Consider the following 20,256-nt stretch of genomic DNA (forward strand, 5'->3'; position numbering starts at 1 on the left):
TGTCAATCAAACAGACCAGCTCAGAACAGCTGACATTTTAAAAATCCATCCCATCCCTGAGAGAAGCGGTGAGACCACCTGTCTTTGTTTTCTGTGTTTGGCCGCAGTGCTTCAGCAGGGCTCAGAACAATGGGCAGCTGCTGGGTCCTGGAGGCGGGCGGGCTGCGGCCGAGAGGCGGCAGTTCTGCCAGTGGCCCTGCAAGTGTCGGGAGAGACCTCGCTGCTCGCCGGGCGTGAGCTCCGTCCTGGACGGCTGCGGCTGCTGCAAGAGCTGCGCCCGACAGATCGGACAGCTGTGCAACGAGAGGGACGTGTGCGACCCGCACAAGGGCATGTACTGCGACTTCTCCGCGGACCAGCCCAGATACGAGGTCGGACTGTGTGCATGTGAGTCTGTCTGCTCTTCTTCTACATTTCGACACAATGACCTCATCGGGACAGTTTCTCTTTCTTACTTTGGACTTGGACAGCGTGATGAAGTGTTCAGACTCCATGTGCTGTAAACACATGAGGGTTGTTGTAGTTTTTTGTCAAACATTGGAATATGCCATTTACTTTACAAAGTAATCTAAAGTCAAATTAATCTCCACATTTTCACAATTTCATTCCTTCAGTCCAAAAACATTTGGAAAGTCTGGAAGAGCCGTATGATGGCAACTTCATTTGTTTTTTGTTTTTGTGCTGTCAACAAGTTGACTGGAAATAGATTCAAAAACATGAACGTGAGGAAACCTGAAGGGTTCTGAGATGCACAGCTATAAACATCGCCAGCAAATATTCCAAGTTGGGTTGATTTATCAGAATCTGCAGTTGAGGTACAGTTGAAATATGCACATTTAAGATGTCGCCATTGACTTGAGCAAAGAGCACACAAAACATTTCTTTATGTAAAAACAGAGAAATCATCAATGGAGGCGGTCGAAATGTTTCAGGAAGCCTTCAGCGGTGAAGCAGTGAGCCAGCTGAGCTGCTCCGAGTGGCTTGTTGGGCTCTCTGCTTCTCTTTTCCCAAAAAGATTTACACAAAATTGAATGTGCGCTCTCTCTGCGCACGTTTTAGTTCCACGCTGACGTCCCAAATGCACACAAACCAGTCACAAAAAAAGTGTGTAAATCAAGTGTTATGGAGACATAACTTTGAATATGAAAGTCCCGAAAGGCTGCGCTCCATCCACACACAACAGGAGCGGTCTCCGGAGAATCGAGGCATATTTTTACATTTCATTTATTTTCCTTCGGGCTTGTGTGTAACTACACGGACCGGTAACTACACTGTTAAACAACAGCACTACAAAAGAGTTGTTATGAAAGGTTTTCAGTGAATTCTGACTCCAATGCCAGAACTGTTTGTACGCCGGTGAAAATAAGTGTGGTAAACCTCATGGGTCACCAGGAAAATAAAAAAAATAGCACATAAAAAACAGTAACCTCATCAGGAGAAATTCATCAAGACTCCTGACATGTTTGCTCGACTCCTCAGACATGATGGCGGTGGGCTGTGACCTGAATGGGGCCCACTATGAGAACGGAGAAGCCTTCCAGCCCAGCCCCCTCTACAAGTGCACATGCATTGCCGGGGCCATCGGCTGCACCCCCGCTTTCATCCAGAAGCCCGCGGGTCTCTTAGGCCCCGCCCCCCTGATGGGCAGCATGCCAGCTGGCCTCCGCAGTGGCCAGAGCCCAAACAAGCAGCAGCAGGACACAACCTACATGTCAGGTGTGTGTTTAGAGAGTAAACGTGTGGTGAAGGCCGGCCTGCCTGGCCTGGAATGCTAATTGCTGTCCAGGTCAGATGGAGGGTGGGGGTGGTGGTGGTGGGGGGCTTCATTAGTTCAGCAGTGTGAGGTGTGACTACCTGTGGTTAGATGGCCTCACGGAGCAAAACAAACTGATGGATTGTTCCGGTTACATGAGGAGGAGGAGGAGGAGGAGGAGGAGAAGGAGGAACGAGCCTGTTTTCATTAAAAGCAGCAGTAATGTCACTTTGATGTACGGCTGGTGTTTCCAGCCTGACATGTACCTCTGCAGGAACTTATCTGGAACAAGATCCGTCTGATTCACGGAGGCTCATTTTTCAGTCGAAATATATCGTTTCCAGTTTTATTGCTGTTGCACATTGTTCAAATTTAATATTTAAGAGCTGACATCCACATGCGGCAACTGAAAGCTTTTTGGAATATGTACAACAAAAAAATCGTGGCAGTTCAGCTGAGGGGGAAAACGACAAATCTCAGTCCCACCAGGAAATCGCAATCTTGCAATTGATTTTTTTTAAATTTTTTATTCCCACTATTTTTCTGCAAAAAAGGTCATCAACAGAAGCTGCGCTAAAGGTAAAACAGCATAAAGTCATCTACTCAGACAAAACTCGCGTTTTTTTTCCTCGACTTGACATTTTTTCAATTCTACTGCAAAAACTCACAAAACGCTGCAAATTACATCACAAAACTGTAGAAATACTAGAAAATCTGAACAAAATCAAACATTTTGGATTGCAATAATCATAAAAAAAAAAAACAACAACTCTGAATTCCTGGAGGGACAGAAATCTGTTGCTGCAATGTAGGCGTTCACTGAAAAGCAAACGTCTCCGTGGTGTCGGCTGAGTTGCACGAGAAGAAGCTCAGAGGAAGCGTTTCAAGTTACGAACCGAACTCCCTCCCTCGCGGCGAGTCAAGACTTGGCGTCGGGAGGTTACGGGGTTGATTGCGATCTGTGCTCTGCTTGGCAGCACACAGGCTCGGCACTGTGCGGGGTGTTGTTGACACGGTACCCTTTAACTGTAACACTGAAAGCTTACAGGGATCCTCCTTTAGCCTGGAAGAAGAACTGTTTGGTCCAGACCACCCCGTGGAGTCCCTGCTCCAAGACCTGCGGCCTGGGCATCTCCGCGCGCGTCAACAACGACAACAGCAAATGCGAGATGAGGAAGGACCGCCGCCTGTGTCTGCTGCGACCGTGCGAGAAAAGCGTGCTGAGGAGCGTTAAGGTGACGACTCCAATCTGTTTAAGTATCGGCGCACTTTGATGTTCACAATCAAAAACAGAAAAAAAAAAAAAAAAAAAAAAGGTACCGACCGCCGCGTCTGCCTTTCAGGTGCCAAAGGGAAAGACGTGCCGGCCCAAGTTCCAGGCAAAGAAAGCGGAGAAGCTGTCGCTGTCCGGCTGCACCAGCACCAAGAAGTTCAAGCCCACGTACTGCGGCCTGTGCAACGACAAGCGCTGCTGCGTCCCCAACAAGTCTCGCATGATCAAGGTCAACTTCACCTGCAAAGGCGGCTCCGGCACTCAGTGGAAGATGCAGTGGATATCGTCGTGCGTGTGCCAGAGGAAGTGCAGCGATCCGGGCGACATGTTCTCTGACCTGCGGTTGCTCTGATGGGTTCGTCGAAGAAGCGGAGACCCGCGGGGAACGGGTCCTGCTGGGGAAAACACTTGATCAGGTTCTCCTCGGCAGCGGCGACGTGGCGCAAGAATTCTCATAGATGGCCAAAACTTATGGCGGTGATCGTTAAATAAATGAAGAAAATTTTAGTTATGATAAGAGCTTTTGAAAAGCACGTGTTCAGGATATGTATGTGCAATAGAGACGAGGAACATGGCCAGAGAACGAGCTGCAACACCATTAATCTCACTGTGCTGCGATCAGGGAGCCTCTAAAGGCAAATCCGGTCAGACTACAGAGCTGCACTTACATGTTGTTCCTGTTTATTTTTTCACACATGGAACATTATGATCAGGTCATAAATTAGACAGTGTTGATATATGGTTTATAAAAGTATGTACAAGACATTTGGTCGTGTGAAGTTGTTGCTGAAAAAGGCAAAGAAGCGGACGGCTGCACAAACAGAGCGGACCTTCATGTGGCGACGCGGAGTCGGGCTGCGTCCGGCACCAGTCGGGCTTTGGTGCGATCCAGATGATCGTATTCTTCAATCAACCAGCTGAGGGAGGCGGCAGCCTCGGAGAAGAAGCTCTGCTCTATCCCCTCGACCTGCAGGTAGTGATGCAAGTGAGCCTAAAATAAACAACAACAAAAAAGACCAAAGTTAGAGTCACTCAGTCTGAAATCAAACCAAAGCATTTTAATTTAGATTCAGTCTCTTCCCTTCTGCCAGAGGACTTTTTTACTACTTTTGAGATGTGGTCTGTTCTGGCCACCGATACTGTGACACGAAGCCAAAAATGAAGGCATTCATTTTAGTCTTGGGATTAAAACGATTCCACCTCTGCTCCCATTTCAAAATAAAAAAAATAAAAATAAAAAAAATAGCTTACAATCATTGATATGAATGGGATGGACCAAATAAAGGAACCATCAGTCAGAGTGCTGTAGTACAGTCCTACAGATCCACAAACTGCACAATCAGCACATCTTTAACAGAATTACAACAAAACCTCAAAAACCTTTTGACCTTCATGAACTGCAGGACTGTTGTATCAGTTAGTTTGAACATGATGGATGGTGTAAAGTGAGAGTGGAGAAACACAAGAAGCATTGCATTGAGTATCATGTTCATACGAGAGCTTTAAAAGAGCTTTCAGTAGTTACATACAATACATATGCACTTATCAATTCATGTATTTATCTTTTTCAATTAACTATTTAATCCATAAAATGTGAACAGCCACACAATCACCTCTTTGGGTCTGTAATTGCAATCACAATATTCGCACTAATTCAAGCAATCTCACCATTATTTGTGGGATATTTGTTGCAATTTTGCAAAGTTCCTTCAACTCTTCCATTAAAAAAAGGCATTTAAAAGCTCTGCTGAAGGTAAAACAGCTACAAGTCAGACTTTTCAAACAAAATGCTTAATCAGCAAAAATAACTCCTCATGTAAAGTTAACAAGGCGCTTCAACCTGTCATCATCAAAACTAACCACACGCCGGAAAAACCTGAAGTAACCGGGTTTATGGGAAATACGGTCTAATCACGGTAATGACGAAGATGTTAAATTAGTTTCATACTTTCACTTTGTTTTTTCACATATAGTAGGCCCATGTGTTGAAGTATTATTATTTTAAAAGGATTTAAAGCCCTTATTTTTAACAAAAGTTGATCCTTTGTATTTTATTTTACAGTCAGCTACATGACTTCTATGACTGACACTTAAAAACTCCACAAATGATCTTCATCACAAGGTAGTACAGCCCAAAGCTTTAGGATCAAATTATTGTCTTACTGACTGTTAAAAACTGCCAAAGTTTCCAAAAATAGATCCAATAATAATAAATCCATTTGTTGCATCTTGTAAAAGTGTAAGAACATCGAGGTGATGCACCTTCTTCCTGTAGAGCTTGCTGAAGCGCTCTCTCAGCTCCATGAACGTGGGCTTCACACAGGTGTTGTTGGCCAGAGCCAGCAGGGAGTGGGCGTGTCCCACCGGAGGCACTGAGCACAGGCCCGTCTTCCAGCCTTCCCGGTTCCACGAGACGAAGGGCAGCGACGGCCTCAATCTGGAGCGACAAAAAGATTCGGACAATTCGATATTTAATACAAGACAAGGGGACTGAAAATGAAAATGTCTTGAAGTTTACGTGGCGCCAAAGAGCTGATGTCACTTCTGTTGCTGTTGTTCCTTTCACTGTGTTGTGAAGAAATTCTCTGTAATAAAATTCCCAAAGCAAACAATAAGGTCCAAAACTCAAGAGTGCTAACTTCACTGGCTTCTGTTCAGTTTTAATTGTTTTATAAAAGACACACTGATGTAATCAACAGCAAAATATGAAGAGTGCCTTTGCTTTTCCTCCTGCTGCCCTCTGGTTCTCCTTCTCTTTGACACCGTGGTCACACACAAATATGTGCTCTGACACCAGCTTCTGTTTCAGTTTCTCTTGACAACGTGCCGACGAAAACAAGGTCCGGGAGGGGAGGAGGGAGCTGAATGGAGCAGTCATGAATCATGCTGCCGGCTGTACTATTATAAAGGGGGTATTATTGGGAGGAGGGAGTGCGAAGGTCACTGGCTGGGCCTGTCGGTGGAGGTGAACTAACTCCCCTCCTGGTTTTTAGTGCAGAAGGAGACGGAGCTCTGACCTCTCGATGTTCCTGCGGAGGTCGGACAGCTGCACGTCGCCCCTCACCATGAGGGCGCAGGCCAGGTACAGGCTGTGCTTCGGGTCGGCCCGGATCAGCTGGTGGTCTTTACTGAAGGCGTCGCTGAACATCTGATCCAGTCTGTCGGTTACAGGAGACATAGAAAGTCAAACATTTTCACATCACACTTCGCAAGAGATGTGAGCAGCAAATTCATCTAAAATAATTAAGATTTCATCCAGCACACGATATTTAAAGGGCATTCATATCTTAACCGAAAGGCTCAAGTTCAGTCTGACAAGGGGCAACAAGGTGGAGGAGAATGTTGGGACCTTTATTTATGCAGGCAAGTCCTGCCGAACAGGCAAGGTATTTTGAAGCAACGCCCCGCTCTGCATTCATTTATATTTTTACCTCTGGGAGTCACCACCCTTTCTAACCAATGAGCACGTCCCCTACAGCTCCTGAGGCCACTGTGGCTCACACAAGGCCACTTTTCAGCCAGCTGTGTTTGGGAGGAGCGCCAGGAGCACGAAACTTACCACCTTCTCACATCATTACATGAAAGCTGGCTTTGTGGTATTTGGAAGTCATATGGCCCTTTTTTATTTTATTTATGTGACTGATGAGATTAAAAAAAAAGCTACATTTTAAGTTATCAGAAGAAAAATGCATAAAATAACTTAAAAAAATAAAATTGATTTTAATTAATAAAATATTTTTGGGTGTAAGATCCGGTGAGCTCATGGAAATGATATCCAGCATGTTTAAAAACTTGATTAGAGATAAGAATTCTATTCATTATGAAAAGATGAGCTGCTGAAGTTTTTCACACTAAACATCCCTTTGATAGTTGCATCAAAGTCATTTTACATTCATTCGCCTTATCCTGCAGATATCCAAAACGTACTATTCACACAGTGACACCAGGCCTGTCTGTCCCACGTGGCCGCTGCCGTTTCCTCATCATCATGTTTCAAAGGGGGCAGTTTAAGTAACAGAGTAATTTAAGGAAGCAAACTTCTAATCAGTGAGGTCATCGGCAGAGTTCATGAGAGACACCGGAGCTCAGTGGGGGTCAGAACAACTGTGAGGTAAAAATAGCTGCACTGACAGACCTCCTGGTGGGGACGCTGACATCTGCCAGAGTGTAGAGAGGGGTGAGGCTGGGCACCAGGTAGTGCAGACGGGGGAAGGGCACCAGGTTCATGGCGATCTCGTTCAGGTCCATGTTGAGGGAACCCTCGAAACGGGCTGAGCTGCAACACAGAAAACTTCGGGTGATGCAAGGGAAAAAAAAAAAACAGGCTGAGAAAAGAACTGTTGACTGTGTTGACCAAGGCTTCTTTCATACTCAGTCTTAAGGTCAAAGGTTTTAGGCACTTAAAAAAGGAGAGGATTTTGTAGGAATAATGAATTTATCGCCAAATTTCCTGCAAAGTGCAGAACACAGGAAATTATCAGAAATAAGTTCAGAGAAAGCTCCTGTTGTGGGTGAAAGGAGCACATCACGGGGATGTGTATAGACCAAGCGGCAACCAGCAGTGAGGTCATCAACCATCAGTTAGGTCATCAACCAGCAGTGAGGTCATCAACCAGCAGTGATGTCATCGTTGGTTTGTGAACGTTATGAAGCCTCCAGTTCAGATTCTGTCAGATCTGATTGGAAACCTGACGATACTACGTCCCGCCCACCAATAGCTGTAACCTGACTGCACCACAGGCCTGTCAATCAAACAGACACGCCCCCAAAAACAGGTCTTTTTGAATCTTCTTTTCTAATGAATGAGGGATTATTTTCAGATGGACCTCCAGAAAACTAATAAGAAGGAGTGACTTTAGCTAACAACACCGAGATAACTGATGGACACATTTTATTCACTTTGGATTTGATGAGAGAAGTTGAATGGGAGTCTATGGAGCCGGAGGCTTTTTGGAGCCGACCTCTAGTGGCACTCGGTGGTATTGCAGCTGAAGACACTTCTGCATCGGAACCATTTTATAGACCTGGAAACTACGAACTCTTTTATATCCAGTCTGTGAGTACACACAGAAAAACAGTTTGGTGCGACCACCCTTTGCCTTTTCTTCTCAAAACACTTGCACACGTTTTAGCTTCTTTGAAGGTAGGTTGTTCTGAGCGTCTTGGAAAAGCTGCCTCAGTTCTTTGGTGGATTTAGTCTGAGTGTGAACTGATTGACTCCATGATGTTGACATCAAGGCTGTGTGGAAGATAGAGCATCTGTTAAAGGACATCTTGTGGCTGAAGATTGTTCTTTTAGACCCAGACGGGACGTTTAGCTCGTTGTCATGAATTCAAGTATCGCCTGGTGTCACCGGACATTAATGGATATATGGGTCTGGCAGTGCTCCATTGGGGATCGTTTCCAGACGTTGCAACTCGTTGTGCAAGGACCTAAATATAATTGATTTTCCTCAACCTGGAATTTCTCTGTTTTTCCAAAAATAAATAAATAAATCAATAACTTTTGATCAAACAATAATCCCCCCAAAATCCTGAATTCCTGGAGGGACTGTATTATATCATCATTTAGTCAATTTCCAGAGTGAATTGAAGAAGCTTCAGACTTCAGTAAACATTGAGAGCCCTGTTGCCTCTACACACAGAGGCCCTTCTGTATACGGTTGATGTGCAAACAGCAACGCTATACCTGGTGATGTTGAGCAGCAGGTTAGCCACGATGTTATTCATGGCATCAAAGGGCTTCTCGGCCCCGCTCAGCCCGCCCTGCCCAGAGATCACGCTGCTGTCTCTCTTGATCATCGACCCGGGCTTCGCGCTGTGAGACATCACTTTAATCTTGTTCACAATGTCGACCAGCGACTGGAGGAGGAGAGGTGAGGGGAAACAGAAAGTCGGTCAAAGTCTCAGTTTGGATTTCTGCATTCTGCAAAGACCTCTGCAGAGATGAAATGTTTTCAGATGCACCAACCTGGTTTTCCACAGGAAGGACACAGTCAGCGTGTTCGGTGAGCTCCTTCATGGCCAGCACACTGTTGTAGGGAGACGTGATGACGTCGTCTTCCGCAGACGGATAGATGGAGGTGACGATGCGACACACGTCAGGGAACTCCTCCTCCAACAGGCTGAGCACCCTGGTCCCCAGGCCGGAGCCCGTACCTCAAAAAAACCACAGTCAGGCGTTAACAGGCAGAAACGGAGGGACTGTCGGATTACCACTGAAGCCGAATTTATTTAACGCCATGTTTCCAGAAATTAGAGAGTCCTAATGTGTTGGTTTCCACAGCTGAGCGTTACAAGAAGCATCTCCCTTGCATCATTAATACTCGAGCGTACAATCTATAAACAGTTATTGCTCAAGATAAAGAGGCTTATTGGGCTGCACTTCAGATTCAGTGTAGAAATACAGGAAAATCATCTGCTCTCCATGCGTTATTCATGAATTGAGGAACAGTGTAAGCAAGGGATCTTATTGAAGCCTGCATGGATGGATGTGGTCCAGCTGTTTCCGTAGCGTACCTCCTCCCATGGAGTGAATGAGGAAGAAGCACTGCAGACAGTCACAGTGTTCTGCTGCCTTCCTCAGCTTCTCCACGATCTGCTCCCTGTAGACCGAGCCGTACGTCAGGTGTCCAACCGCCCTGCAAGAGGAGGAGGCTTCATGACGTGGCACCGGAAACGGTTATGATAAAAATAATCGTTATCAATACGTTCGGTGATGAATTCTCTTATTTGGGTCAGATAGGAATAATAGAACATTTTTGATATTTCACAAGTGATGGAAAATTAAGAGGCCATCTAAAGTCTGTGTAGTGTGAAGGGTTTCCAGCCTGGAAGCAACAGACTGTGAAAAAGATTTTCAGAGAAAGTGTGGGACGAAAAAAAACACCATTTTCAAAAGGGATTCCAACTCTGAGTCAAACATCAAATTCCCCAACTATCACCGACTAAAAAGCTGAAATCCCATGACCTCTAATGAACAGAAAAACATGCTGCTGTGGTGCCAAAAGACAAGAAACAGACACGTTTCTGCTAAAAACACGCCGACATGCCCCTCCGTTGGCACTGGTATCAGAATAAAATAAAAATAAAAAGTCTAAATACTGGCTGCAGAGGAAAATGATTTATCTAACAATAACTAATTAGCTTGCAAACTAATAAAACTATGTGTTCAATTTCTGTCAGTGAGCACCAATGCTATCAAACACACACACACTGACAACAACTGGCTAACTAACATTAGAGATACATACATGGAAAATATTACATTTTAATAAATGGCAACTAAAATTTAAACATGCAAACACAATTCCCTGATATTCCAGGACTTGGTCTGAAAAAAAATTATGAAATTCCCTGACTGGAAAAGAGTTTTTAAAATCCCTGATATTCCCTGATCGTGGGAACCCTGCCTCATGTCGGCACTGAATGCATATTATTCACTGATGGCTCATTGTGAATGCCACAGTGTCAGAATGTAGATAGAAAGAAGGTGGAATATTAATATAATATAACGTGTCTGCAAATGTTGTGTGACGGAAGATAGACATTATTATAAAAATTGTTAAAAGTCAGCTCTGCTTCACATTTTTCTAAACTTCAGGATTAAAGGCTGAAGGAGGATATTGTGACAGTTCTAACATTAGTAAACAACATTGCTTGACACGCAGAGAGGATTTTTTTTTTTCTTTTTCACAACCCCATAAAGGGATTATTCACAGCAGCGCTGTCCAGTTCACCCAAAGGATACGATGCAGATGTGAGGAAAACAACACCTGACGGTTCAGGTCAGGTGTTCCCTTGTTTCTTTGCCCTTTTATATTCAACCCTGTTTCTGGGAAAGTTGGGACGCGGTGTAAAATATAAATAAAAACAGAATGCAATGATTTGCAATTCACATAACACCTTATTTAATTGCAAATAGACTAAAGACAACATATCAAATGTTGAAGCAGAGACATTTTTATTATTTTATGAAAAATGTGTTTATTTAGAATTTGATGAGAGCAGCACGTCTCAAAAAAGTTGTGATAGGATGAACAAAAGACTGAAAAAGTTGTGTAAAGATTAAAACAAACAACAACAACACCTTGTGGAACATCTCAACACTAATTAGGTTACCATGGCAACAGATCAGTAACATGATTGGGGGAAAAAAAATATGTTTTCAGAGAGGCAGAGTCTCTCAGCAATGAAGATGGGGAGAGGTTCACCACTCTGTGAAAGACTGTGTTGGAAAATAGTGCAACAATCTGAGAATAATGTTCCTCAACGTAAAACTACAAAGAATTAGTGGATTTCATCGTCTACGGGTCATAATATCATTAAAAGATTCAGAGAATCTGGAGAAATCTCTGAACACAAGGGACAAGGCTGGAAACCAATATTGGATGGTGGTGATCTTCGGGCCCTCAGGCAGCACTGCATTAAAAACACTATTCTGGAGTGGAAATCACTGCATGGGCTCAGGAACACTTGTGAAAACCATCGTCTGTGAACACAGTTCATCGCTGCGTCCACAAATGCAGGTTAAAACTCTCCAAAGAAGAAACCAGAAAGAAACATGATCCAGAAACACCGCCGCCTTCTCTGGACCGAGATCATTGAAGATGGACTGAGGTGAAGTGGAAAACTGTCCTGAGGTCTGATGGATCACAATCTGAGATTCTGTTTGGAAATCATGGACGCTGCATCCTCCAGGTTAAAGAGGAGAGGGACCATCCAGCTGCTTCACTTTCAAAACTCCAGAAACTGGTCTCCTCAGTTCCCAAACGTTTCCAAAGTGTTGTTAGAAGAGGTGATGCAGCTCGGTGGTGAACATGATCCTGTCAAAACCTTTTGGAGACATGTTGCTGGTATCAAATTCAAAATAAGCATATATATATATTTTTTTTTTAACATTTGATATGTCTTTAATTTATCTGCAATTAAATATGGGTTTTGCACATCATTGCATTCTGTTTTTATTTACATTTTACACAGCGTCCCAACTTTTTTTGGAGCTTGGGAAGTTGAAATAAATAATGAGCTGCGATAATCCAGTCGAGGGTCCCTGAACACATCAGACTGCTGTTTGACGTAACGGCGCGTGTGAACGAGTGAACAACAGCTACCGTGTGAAAGACGACGCCGTGCAACAGCTGCTGCCACCGTGAGCTGGAGGCGTCCTGCGACTCGTCCGTCTCTTACCAGTTGTTGCCCGAACCCGACACGTCTGTGAGGAGCTGAGCGCTGTCGAACACGTCTCTCAGCGGGCCCTGCAGGATCTCGTTGACTACACCCTCCTCCATGTCGATCAGGACCGCCTGCCAATTCAGACACGGAAATCGGTGCCGTCATGTACGGAAGCACGTTCCTGCAAACCATCGCTCCATAACGGACCTTTGGGACTCGAGAAATGACAAAACTTTCATCACGCAGAATCTGACCCCGACTCTAAAATAAGATGCGAAAAGAATGTACACTTCAATCAGTCCAAGCATGTTGTTGTCCTTTTTAAAAGTCGTTTATCGTCTTCATTGGGTGGAAGTCGACCCCCGAGAGGTTAACCCGGGCAGAGGTCAAGCTGACGAGGCAGCTTCTAGTCCTGAAGGCGTCATTCATCTAACTGGAACGACTCTTCACCCCCCCCCCCCCCCACACACACATTATGGATTATGTACAAGAACCTGTTCCTATCAAGAGATCTAAACCTCATTCTTTACCTGCTGGTCACCATTTTAAGATGTCATTCATTCAACCTTTATTTAAACTGCTAATTGAGGTTGACTCTCATCTGCAATGACATTAAGTCAAAGACAAAGCAAAAAAATTAATTCAAACAGTATCATTAAAGAAGCAATAAGACAAGCTGACAGATGAGGTTGTACCACAGTTTATCTGATAAATAACCGTTTAACCGTCAGATTATGGAAGATGAACCTGAAAGAGGAATTAGAATCAACAAAAAAATATAAAAAACAAAAGTTATAAGAAGCCCTAAAATATAAAGTAGGTAGTTTGAGTAGATAAAACTGAGGAAAATACAGTTTATATAAAACAATTACAAGTGTGGGTTTGGAGATTTAAAATCAATTTTCAGAAATGTGTAAATACAATAAGTGTATTGATCTTCAGGTGGTGCTGGATGTTGTTCTAGGAGTCACGCGCACTAAAGCTAAAGGAAGACTTTCCCGGCCGAGTCCTGACGTGCTGAACAGGAAGTGAGGCGGTTCTGATGAGGCCCGGCCCGTCTGTGTGTGCGAGTGTTTGAGATGTAACGGAGCCGTTATCCAATCAGAGCTTCATGGATGAAGACTGTTGAAGAGAGGACCATCCGAGGAGGTAATGATGGGTAATGTAGTCATTACCTGTAATAAATCAGTAAATGAATGATTTGTAAAAAGAATATGGAAACTGGAGAGATGAATGTACACTATTTTTGATTTGACGCAGAATGAGTCTCCCCCGTTTGTTTCTACGCGTTTGTTTGGTGAGGACCGAGAGGCGATTCACGTCGCTCAGTTTGTTTTACGAGCAGGTTTAGATTTGGTGAACGACGTCATAGTTTTCCGTCTTTAACCCTCTGTGCTCTGCAGAGTAAAACGTACCCTGGCCTTCAAGTGTTGGATTCTCCCACCGACACCACAGAGTCCTCCGTCACCTTTCCTGGAAAACAAAAACACCAAATATAAAAAAAATACAAAAAGGCTTAATTTGGAGCACGGGGCCCGTTTGAGCTTCTGGATGAAAGCGAGTGTCGTTACCTCGAATCCACGTTCCGGAAGAAGCTGCCGAGGGCGTCATCATACAGTCCTCTCTGAGGGGGGGGGGGGACACAGAGTATCAGGTGGCTGATCAACATGGCTGCTTCACTTACAGGACAACACCAACAGGTTCACCTCAAAGAGAAAGTCAGGTTTCATTTTCAGAGTTTTGGCCATTTTTCCTGTTTGTCAGCCTTCGTGCAGGAAGTGAATCTGTTCCCACGTCTCGCTCATGATGTTGGTTGGTACCGTTTCACTAGAACTAATGGGAGTAACGGCCGGAACCAAATTCACCGGGAATTATCCTTTAAATTATGCGCTGTGGGGGTTTAACTGATTGGGCAAGAAAAACTAGATTTGACTAAATTCTCTTTTTATTTTTGTCCGTGGTTCAAATAAGAAGCAATTTTTTGATTTTCAACACATTTTACACAACATTTTCTAACAGTCTAAAACACAAAATATATTCAATTTACTCCAAAAATCAATTAGACACAATGCACAAAGGTTCACAGTTGAGATACTGAGGTAATTAAAGATGAATCAATGAAATGACTACTCAATGATCAAAATATTAAAGCACGTCCACTTTATGGGTGTTCGGATTTTATCCATCGATATTGACCCATCACAGATACATCCGTGTTTATGTTGGCCAACATCTGCTGATAGGGGACATTTTTTTTCCCCAGAACATAATGCAGGAAAAGAGACTTTAGTTAAATTGGAAATTGTTCTTTTTATGTTTTTTTTGTTTTTGTTTTAATTATAAATTCCCGGTGAAATTGACTGTTTCAGTGCACTGATGACGGTGTGGACTAAAAGCTGTAAAAAAAAATATTCTGCCTCCATTACATACTGTAGTCACCGGTGTCAAAAAGGGTTCAGAAACACACTTGACGGGATCATTGCAGAACATTAAAACCACTGATGGTGGAAATAATACAACAGCTAAGCAGTAAATCCTCCCTTCATATTATTATTATTATTATTATTATTATTATTATAATTATTATAATTATCACAGATTATAATATCACAGTCTCACTGCGGGAGGTTTATCTATTCAAGTGGTCATTGTGGAGAGCTGTTGAACAGGACTGGGTTACACCGAGAGGTGTTACCGATTATTTGTCCCTCTAATTCAAGGTGACTAAACTATTTGTGTTTTGCTGAAGCGTTAGTGGTGAGGTCAGCGGGTGTAAGTAGGAAATATATTTTTATGCTTCCTTCATCCTATTCGGGTGAGGAGGCGAGTAACCCTAACCCCTGTCATATTATGGGATGTTAGCCTCCATCCTAAACCAACCCGTTTTCTCCGCCACGTCTTTTCAACCATCACCAGCTGTGTTTGGTTTAATTCAGCAGGCTGGTTTGTGATGGCAGGACAAGCACGTGTTGTGGTGGTGGTGATGATGATGGTGGTGGTGGTGGTGGTGATGATGATGATCCTCGTATTGTGCAGGTCGTGTGAACTCTTGAGTGAAATCTGCCTCCAGTTCTTTTTTCTACGATGACAAAGTTAAAATGTGGCTCGTTAACTTACTTTATTGACGTGCGCGTGCTCTCGTAAAGCCAGATCCCAAAACCTGCAGCCCACCTGGTTGCCACACTGACCAACTGAGGAAGAGGAGGTTAAAGGTTAAAGGTGAACACTTCCAAGAAAAACATATCCCACGTTTCAACCGTGAGGAGCTTTTTTTGTTTTTTTTTACTTTACAGGTTATAAAGCGAACTGAACACGAAACGGCTTCTTGAACGCAACGTTTAACGTAGAAAGCTTTCTGAAAGATAAACACGTCACGTTGAGTTTTACTCACCTTGAACAACAACTGACTGCGTCATGGCAGCTGCAACACAAACGCCGACATCTCCCCGTTAACGCTCCTTTTCCCTCCTGCGGTTTATTTCTTCTTCTTCTTGTTTATTTTATTGGCGGTAGGCGAACAGCTTCCGGACCCGTCAGCGCCCCCCCTCTGGTCTGGAGGCTGCAGCGTCGCTCTCTCGTGCCTCGACCGAACAATGACATACGCTCATAACAATAAACACAATTTACATAACTTAAAGAATCGATTGATTAAATGGACACAAATACATGAATCAATAAAATTACTAAAATTCTATTTATTGCTCTTGTTGACCTCAAAAACTGTCGGAGTTTCCAACACTTTTTTTTTTTTTAGATGATTATGAATATTTTGCGCGACTGTCTTCGTTCTGCATCTCTCATTTTTCCCTGATTTCCACTTTAGCTTTTGACTTTGATTAATTTAACTATTCCTACTTTTCAACGCCCTTTTTTCACACTCATCAGTTCCAATATGTATCAACACAAAACTAAGAGACACATAAATGAATACTAAATAGTGATTATAATTCAAATAATAAATCCTGTCTCCTCCATGATTTGCTTTTTTTTTTTTTAAAAAACTCATTAAATCTGATTATTGTACGTCTCTGTTCAGCTTGCTGTCCTCTACCGGTCTCAAGATAATAACCTGCTCATTATTTCATGTACAAACACAGATAATGCCTAAATCTCTTCTTTTACTCGACCTTAAATTCAGGGACTACTGTTGCTGCTGTTCTTCTACATGTCTTAATGTCCTTAAAACGATCTGTACAAATCTGTAGTTATTTCCTCTAATGTAGGAATTAAAGATTTTTCCATTTCTCCGAGATTCATCTCTCATTAATTCAAGAAGGTTAAGCTCTTCTCTGATCTCCATCTTGACAAAAACTAACAAAGTAAGAAAACATAAAATAGTTTTTTTTTTTATGGAAAATATACTTAACAGACAGTAGAGGGCACTAGTTCCATATTTTTCTCCAAAAGAACAGGAATAAAATGTCATTTTTTAAAGTAGGTAGAAGTAGTTTTCTTTGTTAGCACAGAGACAAATACAAAAACGTGCTTCTCAGTTTTTCTTCATTTTCTAAAACATTGCAGGTGAAAAGGTCCACACTTATAATAATTTGAAAGCCAAGTGCATGTTGATGTAAAATATTATTTATTTTCAGAAATAAAACAGCCAGTACAAAAAAAAAAAACCTTTTGAACTTTTGTATAAAAACAATGTGCCTTTAAGATTATAAAGTGGGGTGATGGTACATACGACACCGTAGAGTGCATTCAGGTCATGTTGGAGTGACTGTAAGTTAAGCAAGAAGGTTCTGTTTGGACTCGTATTTTCTTACAACTGAGGTTTCTTCTCTGATTATTTAAAGTTGGATGTTTCGGTCATATTCTTGCTGTGAGACAGAAAACAAGAAGCACCAGACAAGAACCAGGTCCGAACAAGAGGATGACGTTGTCAGCGTGTTTGTCTCGGTGGTGTGTTGGTGATGAAGAGTTATGCTGCTGGACACGTTCCCACGCTGACGGCTCCGCTCACCAGAGCAGCTTTGCTGAAGCTGGCGCGGCTGCTGTTGATGGTCAGGTTCCTCACGCAGCCCACGTAGGCCTTCTTGGTGGCGAGGCGCTCTGGGAGGAACAGATCTGGGACCAGAGAGAACGAAGACCGGGATGAGAAAGATGTGGCTTCATGGTAAAAGAGGATGATGGGAGGGTTGCTGCTGGCTTACCTGGAGCTCCGCCCACGAACACCGGGTTCCTGCTGTCGGAGGCCCCGGGGTGCAGAGGGCCCACCACATGGTTGATCTCTGAGTCCACGTCCAGCTGGACCACGTTGGCGTCCCGAATCACTGAGACCGAGTAGCACAGAATGAGTTCATCTCACCTGAAGGTCCTCTCATTTTATAACGAAAGCAGAGCACTGTGTCTAAATCATGTGAGTCTTTATTGTTTTCATCTTCTTCTCCAGTGATGAAAAAAGCATTTATACTTTACTTTAGGAATGTTGCAACAAGATAATATATTAAGTAACAATTAGCACATAATTATCTGTAAATCAATGGGCTGAAACTTCTGGCACCTCCAACAGTTTAATGTCTTGGATCACTATGCTGTATGTAGACATGATGATAAGTTAAAATATCACGTCTTAACTCAGTTTGGACCAAAAATGTAGTTAACTGTGTTTTGTTTTTGTGGGACATTATAGGTCCAGTTAGCAGAAGGACTTGTTCAGACATTAAATATTAACATCTGAGCCAATAAATCCAGACTGTTTATTTCTATTACACTTTCCAAATCACAAAGTGTTTTACATGACAAGTGGTCTTGAAGTGCTGATGAGGAAACTCTCACCTGTAATTCTGTGCCAGGTTCCGTCACACATGTCCTGTCTGGGTTTCACCTTCGTAAAGAACTCGTGAGTCCCATCGTTCACAAGAACCACCACCTAAAAACACACACCAGTATCATATACTTCCTTTTTGTGTCGGATGTTGGATACTTGTATACATGCTATATCAAATTTAATATATCATATTTAACAGAATATTTGTACTGCTAACTCACAATATGCATGCCGCATACTAAAAAAAGATATGCTTCATACATTGTATACTATATTTCTTCCGTAGAATTATACTATACTGGTTTATATATATATACAGACACACCCTATGCACATCACTTATAGAGCCATCCATATCACTGATGTGACTATGCCATACACAATATATCCTGAGTGATTTTAATTAATTAAAATCTGTTGTTCTTTATTCAGAAATATTTTATACTTACATTTTACTGTATAGGTCAAAGTTGAATTTATTTATTTCATGCATATAACTTGTGTGTGTGTATTCATACACTGGTCAAAACATGTGTTTTATTCTATTATATTCTAATCTATTTTTATTGTATGTGTATTTTTTCTTTCTGTGTACTTATCTTTCCTTCCTGTATTCTTAAACTCCTGTGACGACTACATTTCCCCACATCAGGATTAATGAAGTCTTATTGTATCTTTTCTTTTCCTTTCTTTTCCTTTCTTTTCTTTTCTTTTCTTTTCTTTTCTTTTCTTTTCTTTTCTTTTCTTTTCTTTTCTTTTCTTTTCTTTTCTTTTCTTTTCTTTTCTTTTCTTATAGCTGTGTAGAGGAGATCTGTGCTTTTGAACATTATGTGAATCTCAGTTGACCTGAATGTGTATGTTATTTCTGTGTTGAAGTCTTACCGCTCCTCGGTGAATGTACAAGGTGAAATAGCCCTCGGCTGCACGCACATGCAGTAGCACCCCCGATGCCACACGAGGGCGCACCTCCATCGCCAGCTCAAACCTGAGCCCCAGGTCAAAGGACTCATCTGAGGGGGAGGAAGCAGACAGAGATGAAGTGACTTCTGGGTTCCTTATCTTCTCCACCTTCCCACATGAATCTGTTTCTCTATGGTGGCTACATGTGTGAAATCACTTTACTCATCCAACAGCTGCAGCGCAGTTCAGTAGTTCATTCCTTTGCCCCTCTCCCCACCCCCCCAACAACGCTAACACACTTTCACCACAGCTGCACTGCAAGTATCATGTTCCCTCACCCAGCCACACTTTCCACGCACACAGGATGGAGGGAGACGGAGAGGCTTGTGAAGCTAATGAGCCGTGTAATAGAACAGATGCTCGGTTTGTACACAGTTGCAGATACTGTCATAATGTATGTGCTGTTAGTTTTTAGGAGGAAGGCTGCACAGAATCAAGGGATTTAACATTCTTCATGCATGTGGAGGAAACACGTGACACTAACGTACCCAGGACAACATATCCTCCTTCCTCTGAGAAGTATGTTCCTGCCTCAGAGAGTCCCTCGAAGCACGGAGTGACGCCATATGTCTCCGCCACAGAGGACAGCCGCTGTCCATCAAGCTGAAGGTTCTTCAAACAGCCAGTGAAGCTGTACGCAGAGTTTCTCTAAAGAGAAGCACAAGAAAATGGTCAGAAGGCTTAAATAAAGAGCAGAAGACCGTCTGATAAATCACAGAAAGGAAGAAAAGCCCTCCATTGCTCAGTTCACTAATCTGGTCTGGTGTGTCCAGTAGCTGATGAAGGCTACTGTTAGCAAAGTTTAAGTAGATATTTTATGACATATGTACTTTTGTTATGTTGCGCTTCAGCAGTTACCAGTAAGTGCCACTTGTGGCCGCGACTTAGACTCCGTTTAAACCTGCACTTATCAATATTTTCACATAAACAATGGGTCACCTGAATTTGTGCATTATAAAAGGGCTACCTGTAATGTCATACCGACTGAGCTGTAACGTGTCTTTCAGCATTGTTTTGATTTTATGGCTTGCAGCTTTAGTGTGGTTTACTCATGTTGATCTCTCAGTAAACTGTCATCAAAAATCACTTTCAGTTGGATGCGTTTATGTAACTTGAGCTTAAGTTTATGATGAGTCATAAAGAATATCTGCTATGTTTACAGGAAGAAACGACAGAGCGACGTGATTCAAAAATACACAAAAATAATTGAATGCATCGCATGTAACAGGAAATGAACTAAGATTAACTCAGGGACACGGGATTGAAACGTCTCTGTCTTACAGAGCAGAATAATGTTGATGATGGTGGAGCCCAAAACACGAT

At 42.8% G+C, this 20,256-nt stretch overlaps 3 protein-coding genes across 5 annotated transcripts in view; 1 reads left to right on the forward strand and 2 right to left on the reverse strand.

Moving 5' to 3' along the window:
• The window catches only part of ccn6 (cellular communication network factor 6), a 6,348-nt gene extending 2,970 nt beyond the window's left edge, over window positions 1-3,378 (forward strand). Inside the window, exons 2-5 of the mRNA XM_069161672.1 lie at window positions 108-387; window positions 1,480-1,716; window positions 2,795-2,988; window positions 3,097-3,378. Coding sequence (XP_069017773.1) covers window positions 108-387; window positions 1,480-1,716; window positions 2,795-2,988; window positions 3,097-3,378 — 993 coding nt within the window. The remainder of the gene's footprint in view (window positions 1-107; window positions 388-1,479; window positions 1,717-2,794; window positions 2,989-3,096) is intronic.
• tube1 (tubulin, epsilon 1) overlaps window positions 1-15,680 on the reverse strand; it is a 23,058-nt gene extending 7,378 nt beyond the window's left edge. Inside the window, exons 1-13 of one of the 3 annotated variants that reach the window (XM_069161670.1) lie at window positions 15,592-15,680; window positions 15,318-15,391; window positions 13,772-13,824; window positions 13,616-13,673; window positions 12,216-12,331; window positions 9,546-9,667; window positions 8,998-9,185; window positions 8,716-8,888; window positions 7,162-7,302; window positions 6,044-6,184; window positions 5,289-5,463; window positions 3,857-4,017; window positions 2,261-3,418 (exon numbers count right to left, since the gene is read on the reverse strand). In XM_069161670.1, the coding sequence (XP_069017771.1) occupies window positions 3,859-4,017; window positions 5,289-5,463; window positions 6,044-6,184; window positions 7,162-7,302; window positions 8,716-8,888; window positions 8,998-9,185; window positions 9,546-9,667; window positions 12,216-12,331; window positions 13,616-13,673; window positions 13,772-13,824; window positions 15,318-15,391; window positions 15,592-15,616 (1,425 nt within the window). In that variant the 5' untranslated portion in view covers window positions 15,617-15,680 and the 3' untranslated portion in view covers window positions 2,261-3,418; window positions 3,857-3,858. Of the gene's footprint in view, window positions 1-2,260; window positions 4,018-5,288; window positions 5,464-6,043; window positions 6,185-7,161; window positions 7,303-8,715; window positions 8,889-8,997; window positions 9,186-9,545; window positions 9,668-12,215; window positions 12,332-13,615; window positions 13,674-13,771; window positions 13,825-15,317; window positions 15,392-15,591 lie in introns of those variants that run through there. The other 2 variants (XM_069161671.1, XM_069161669.1) reach the window with 2 other exon arrangements.
• A 1,085-nt stretch (window positions 15,681-16,765) lies between these two features.
• lama4 (laminin, alpha 4) overlaps window positions 16,766-20,256 on the reverse strand; it is a 35,960-nt gene continuing 32,469 nt past the window's right edge. The window contains 5 exon segments of the mRNA XM_069161715.1: window positions 16,766-17,270; window positions 17,357-17,476; window positions 17,982-18,075; window positions 18,856-18,983; window positions 19,422-19,581. Of these exon segments, the coding sequence (XP_069017816.1) occupies window positions 17,125-17,270; window positions 17,357-17,476; window positions 17,982-18,075; window positions 18,856-18,983; window positions 19,422-19,581 (648 nt within the window). The 3' untranslated portion in view covers window positions 16,766-17,124.

The sequence above is a fragment of the Embiotoca jacksoni genome, unplaced genomic scaffold (assembly GCF_022577435.1).
Source record: "Embiotoca jacksoni isolate LCO1_2020_lvr unplaced genomic scaffold, fEmbJac1.0.p SCAF_29, whole genome shotgun sequence".
NCBI classification, from domain to species: domain Eukaryota; kingdom Metazoa; phylum Chordata; class Actinopteri; family Embiotocidae; genus Embiotoca; species Embiotoca jacksoni.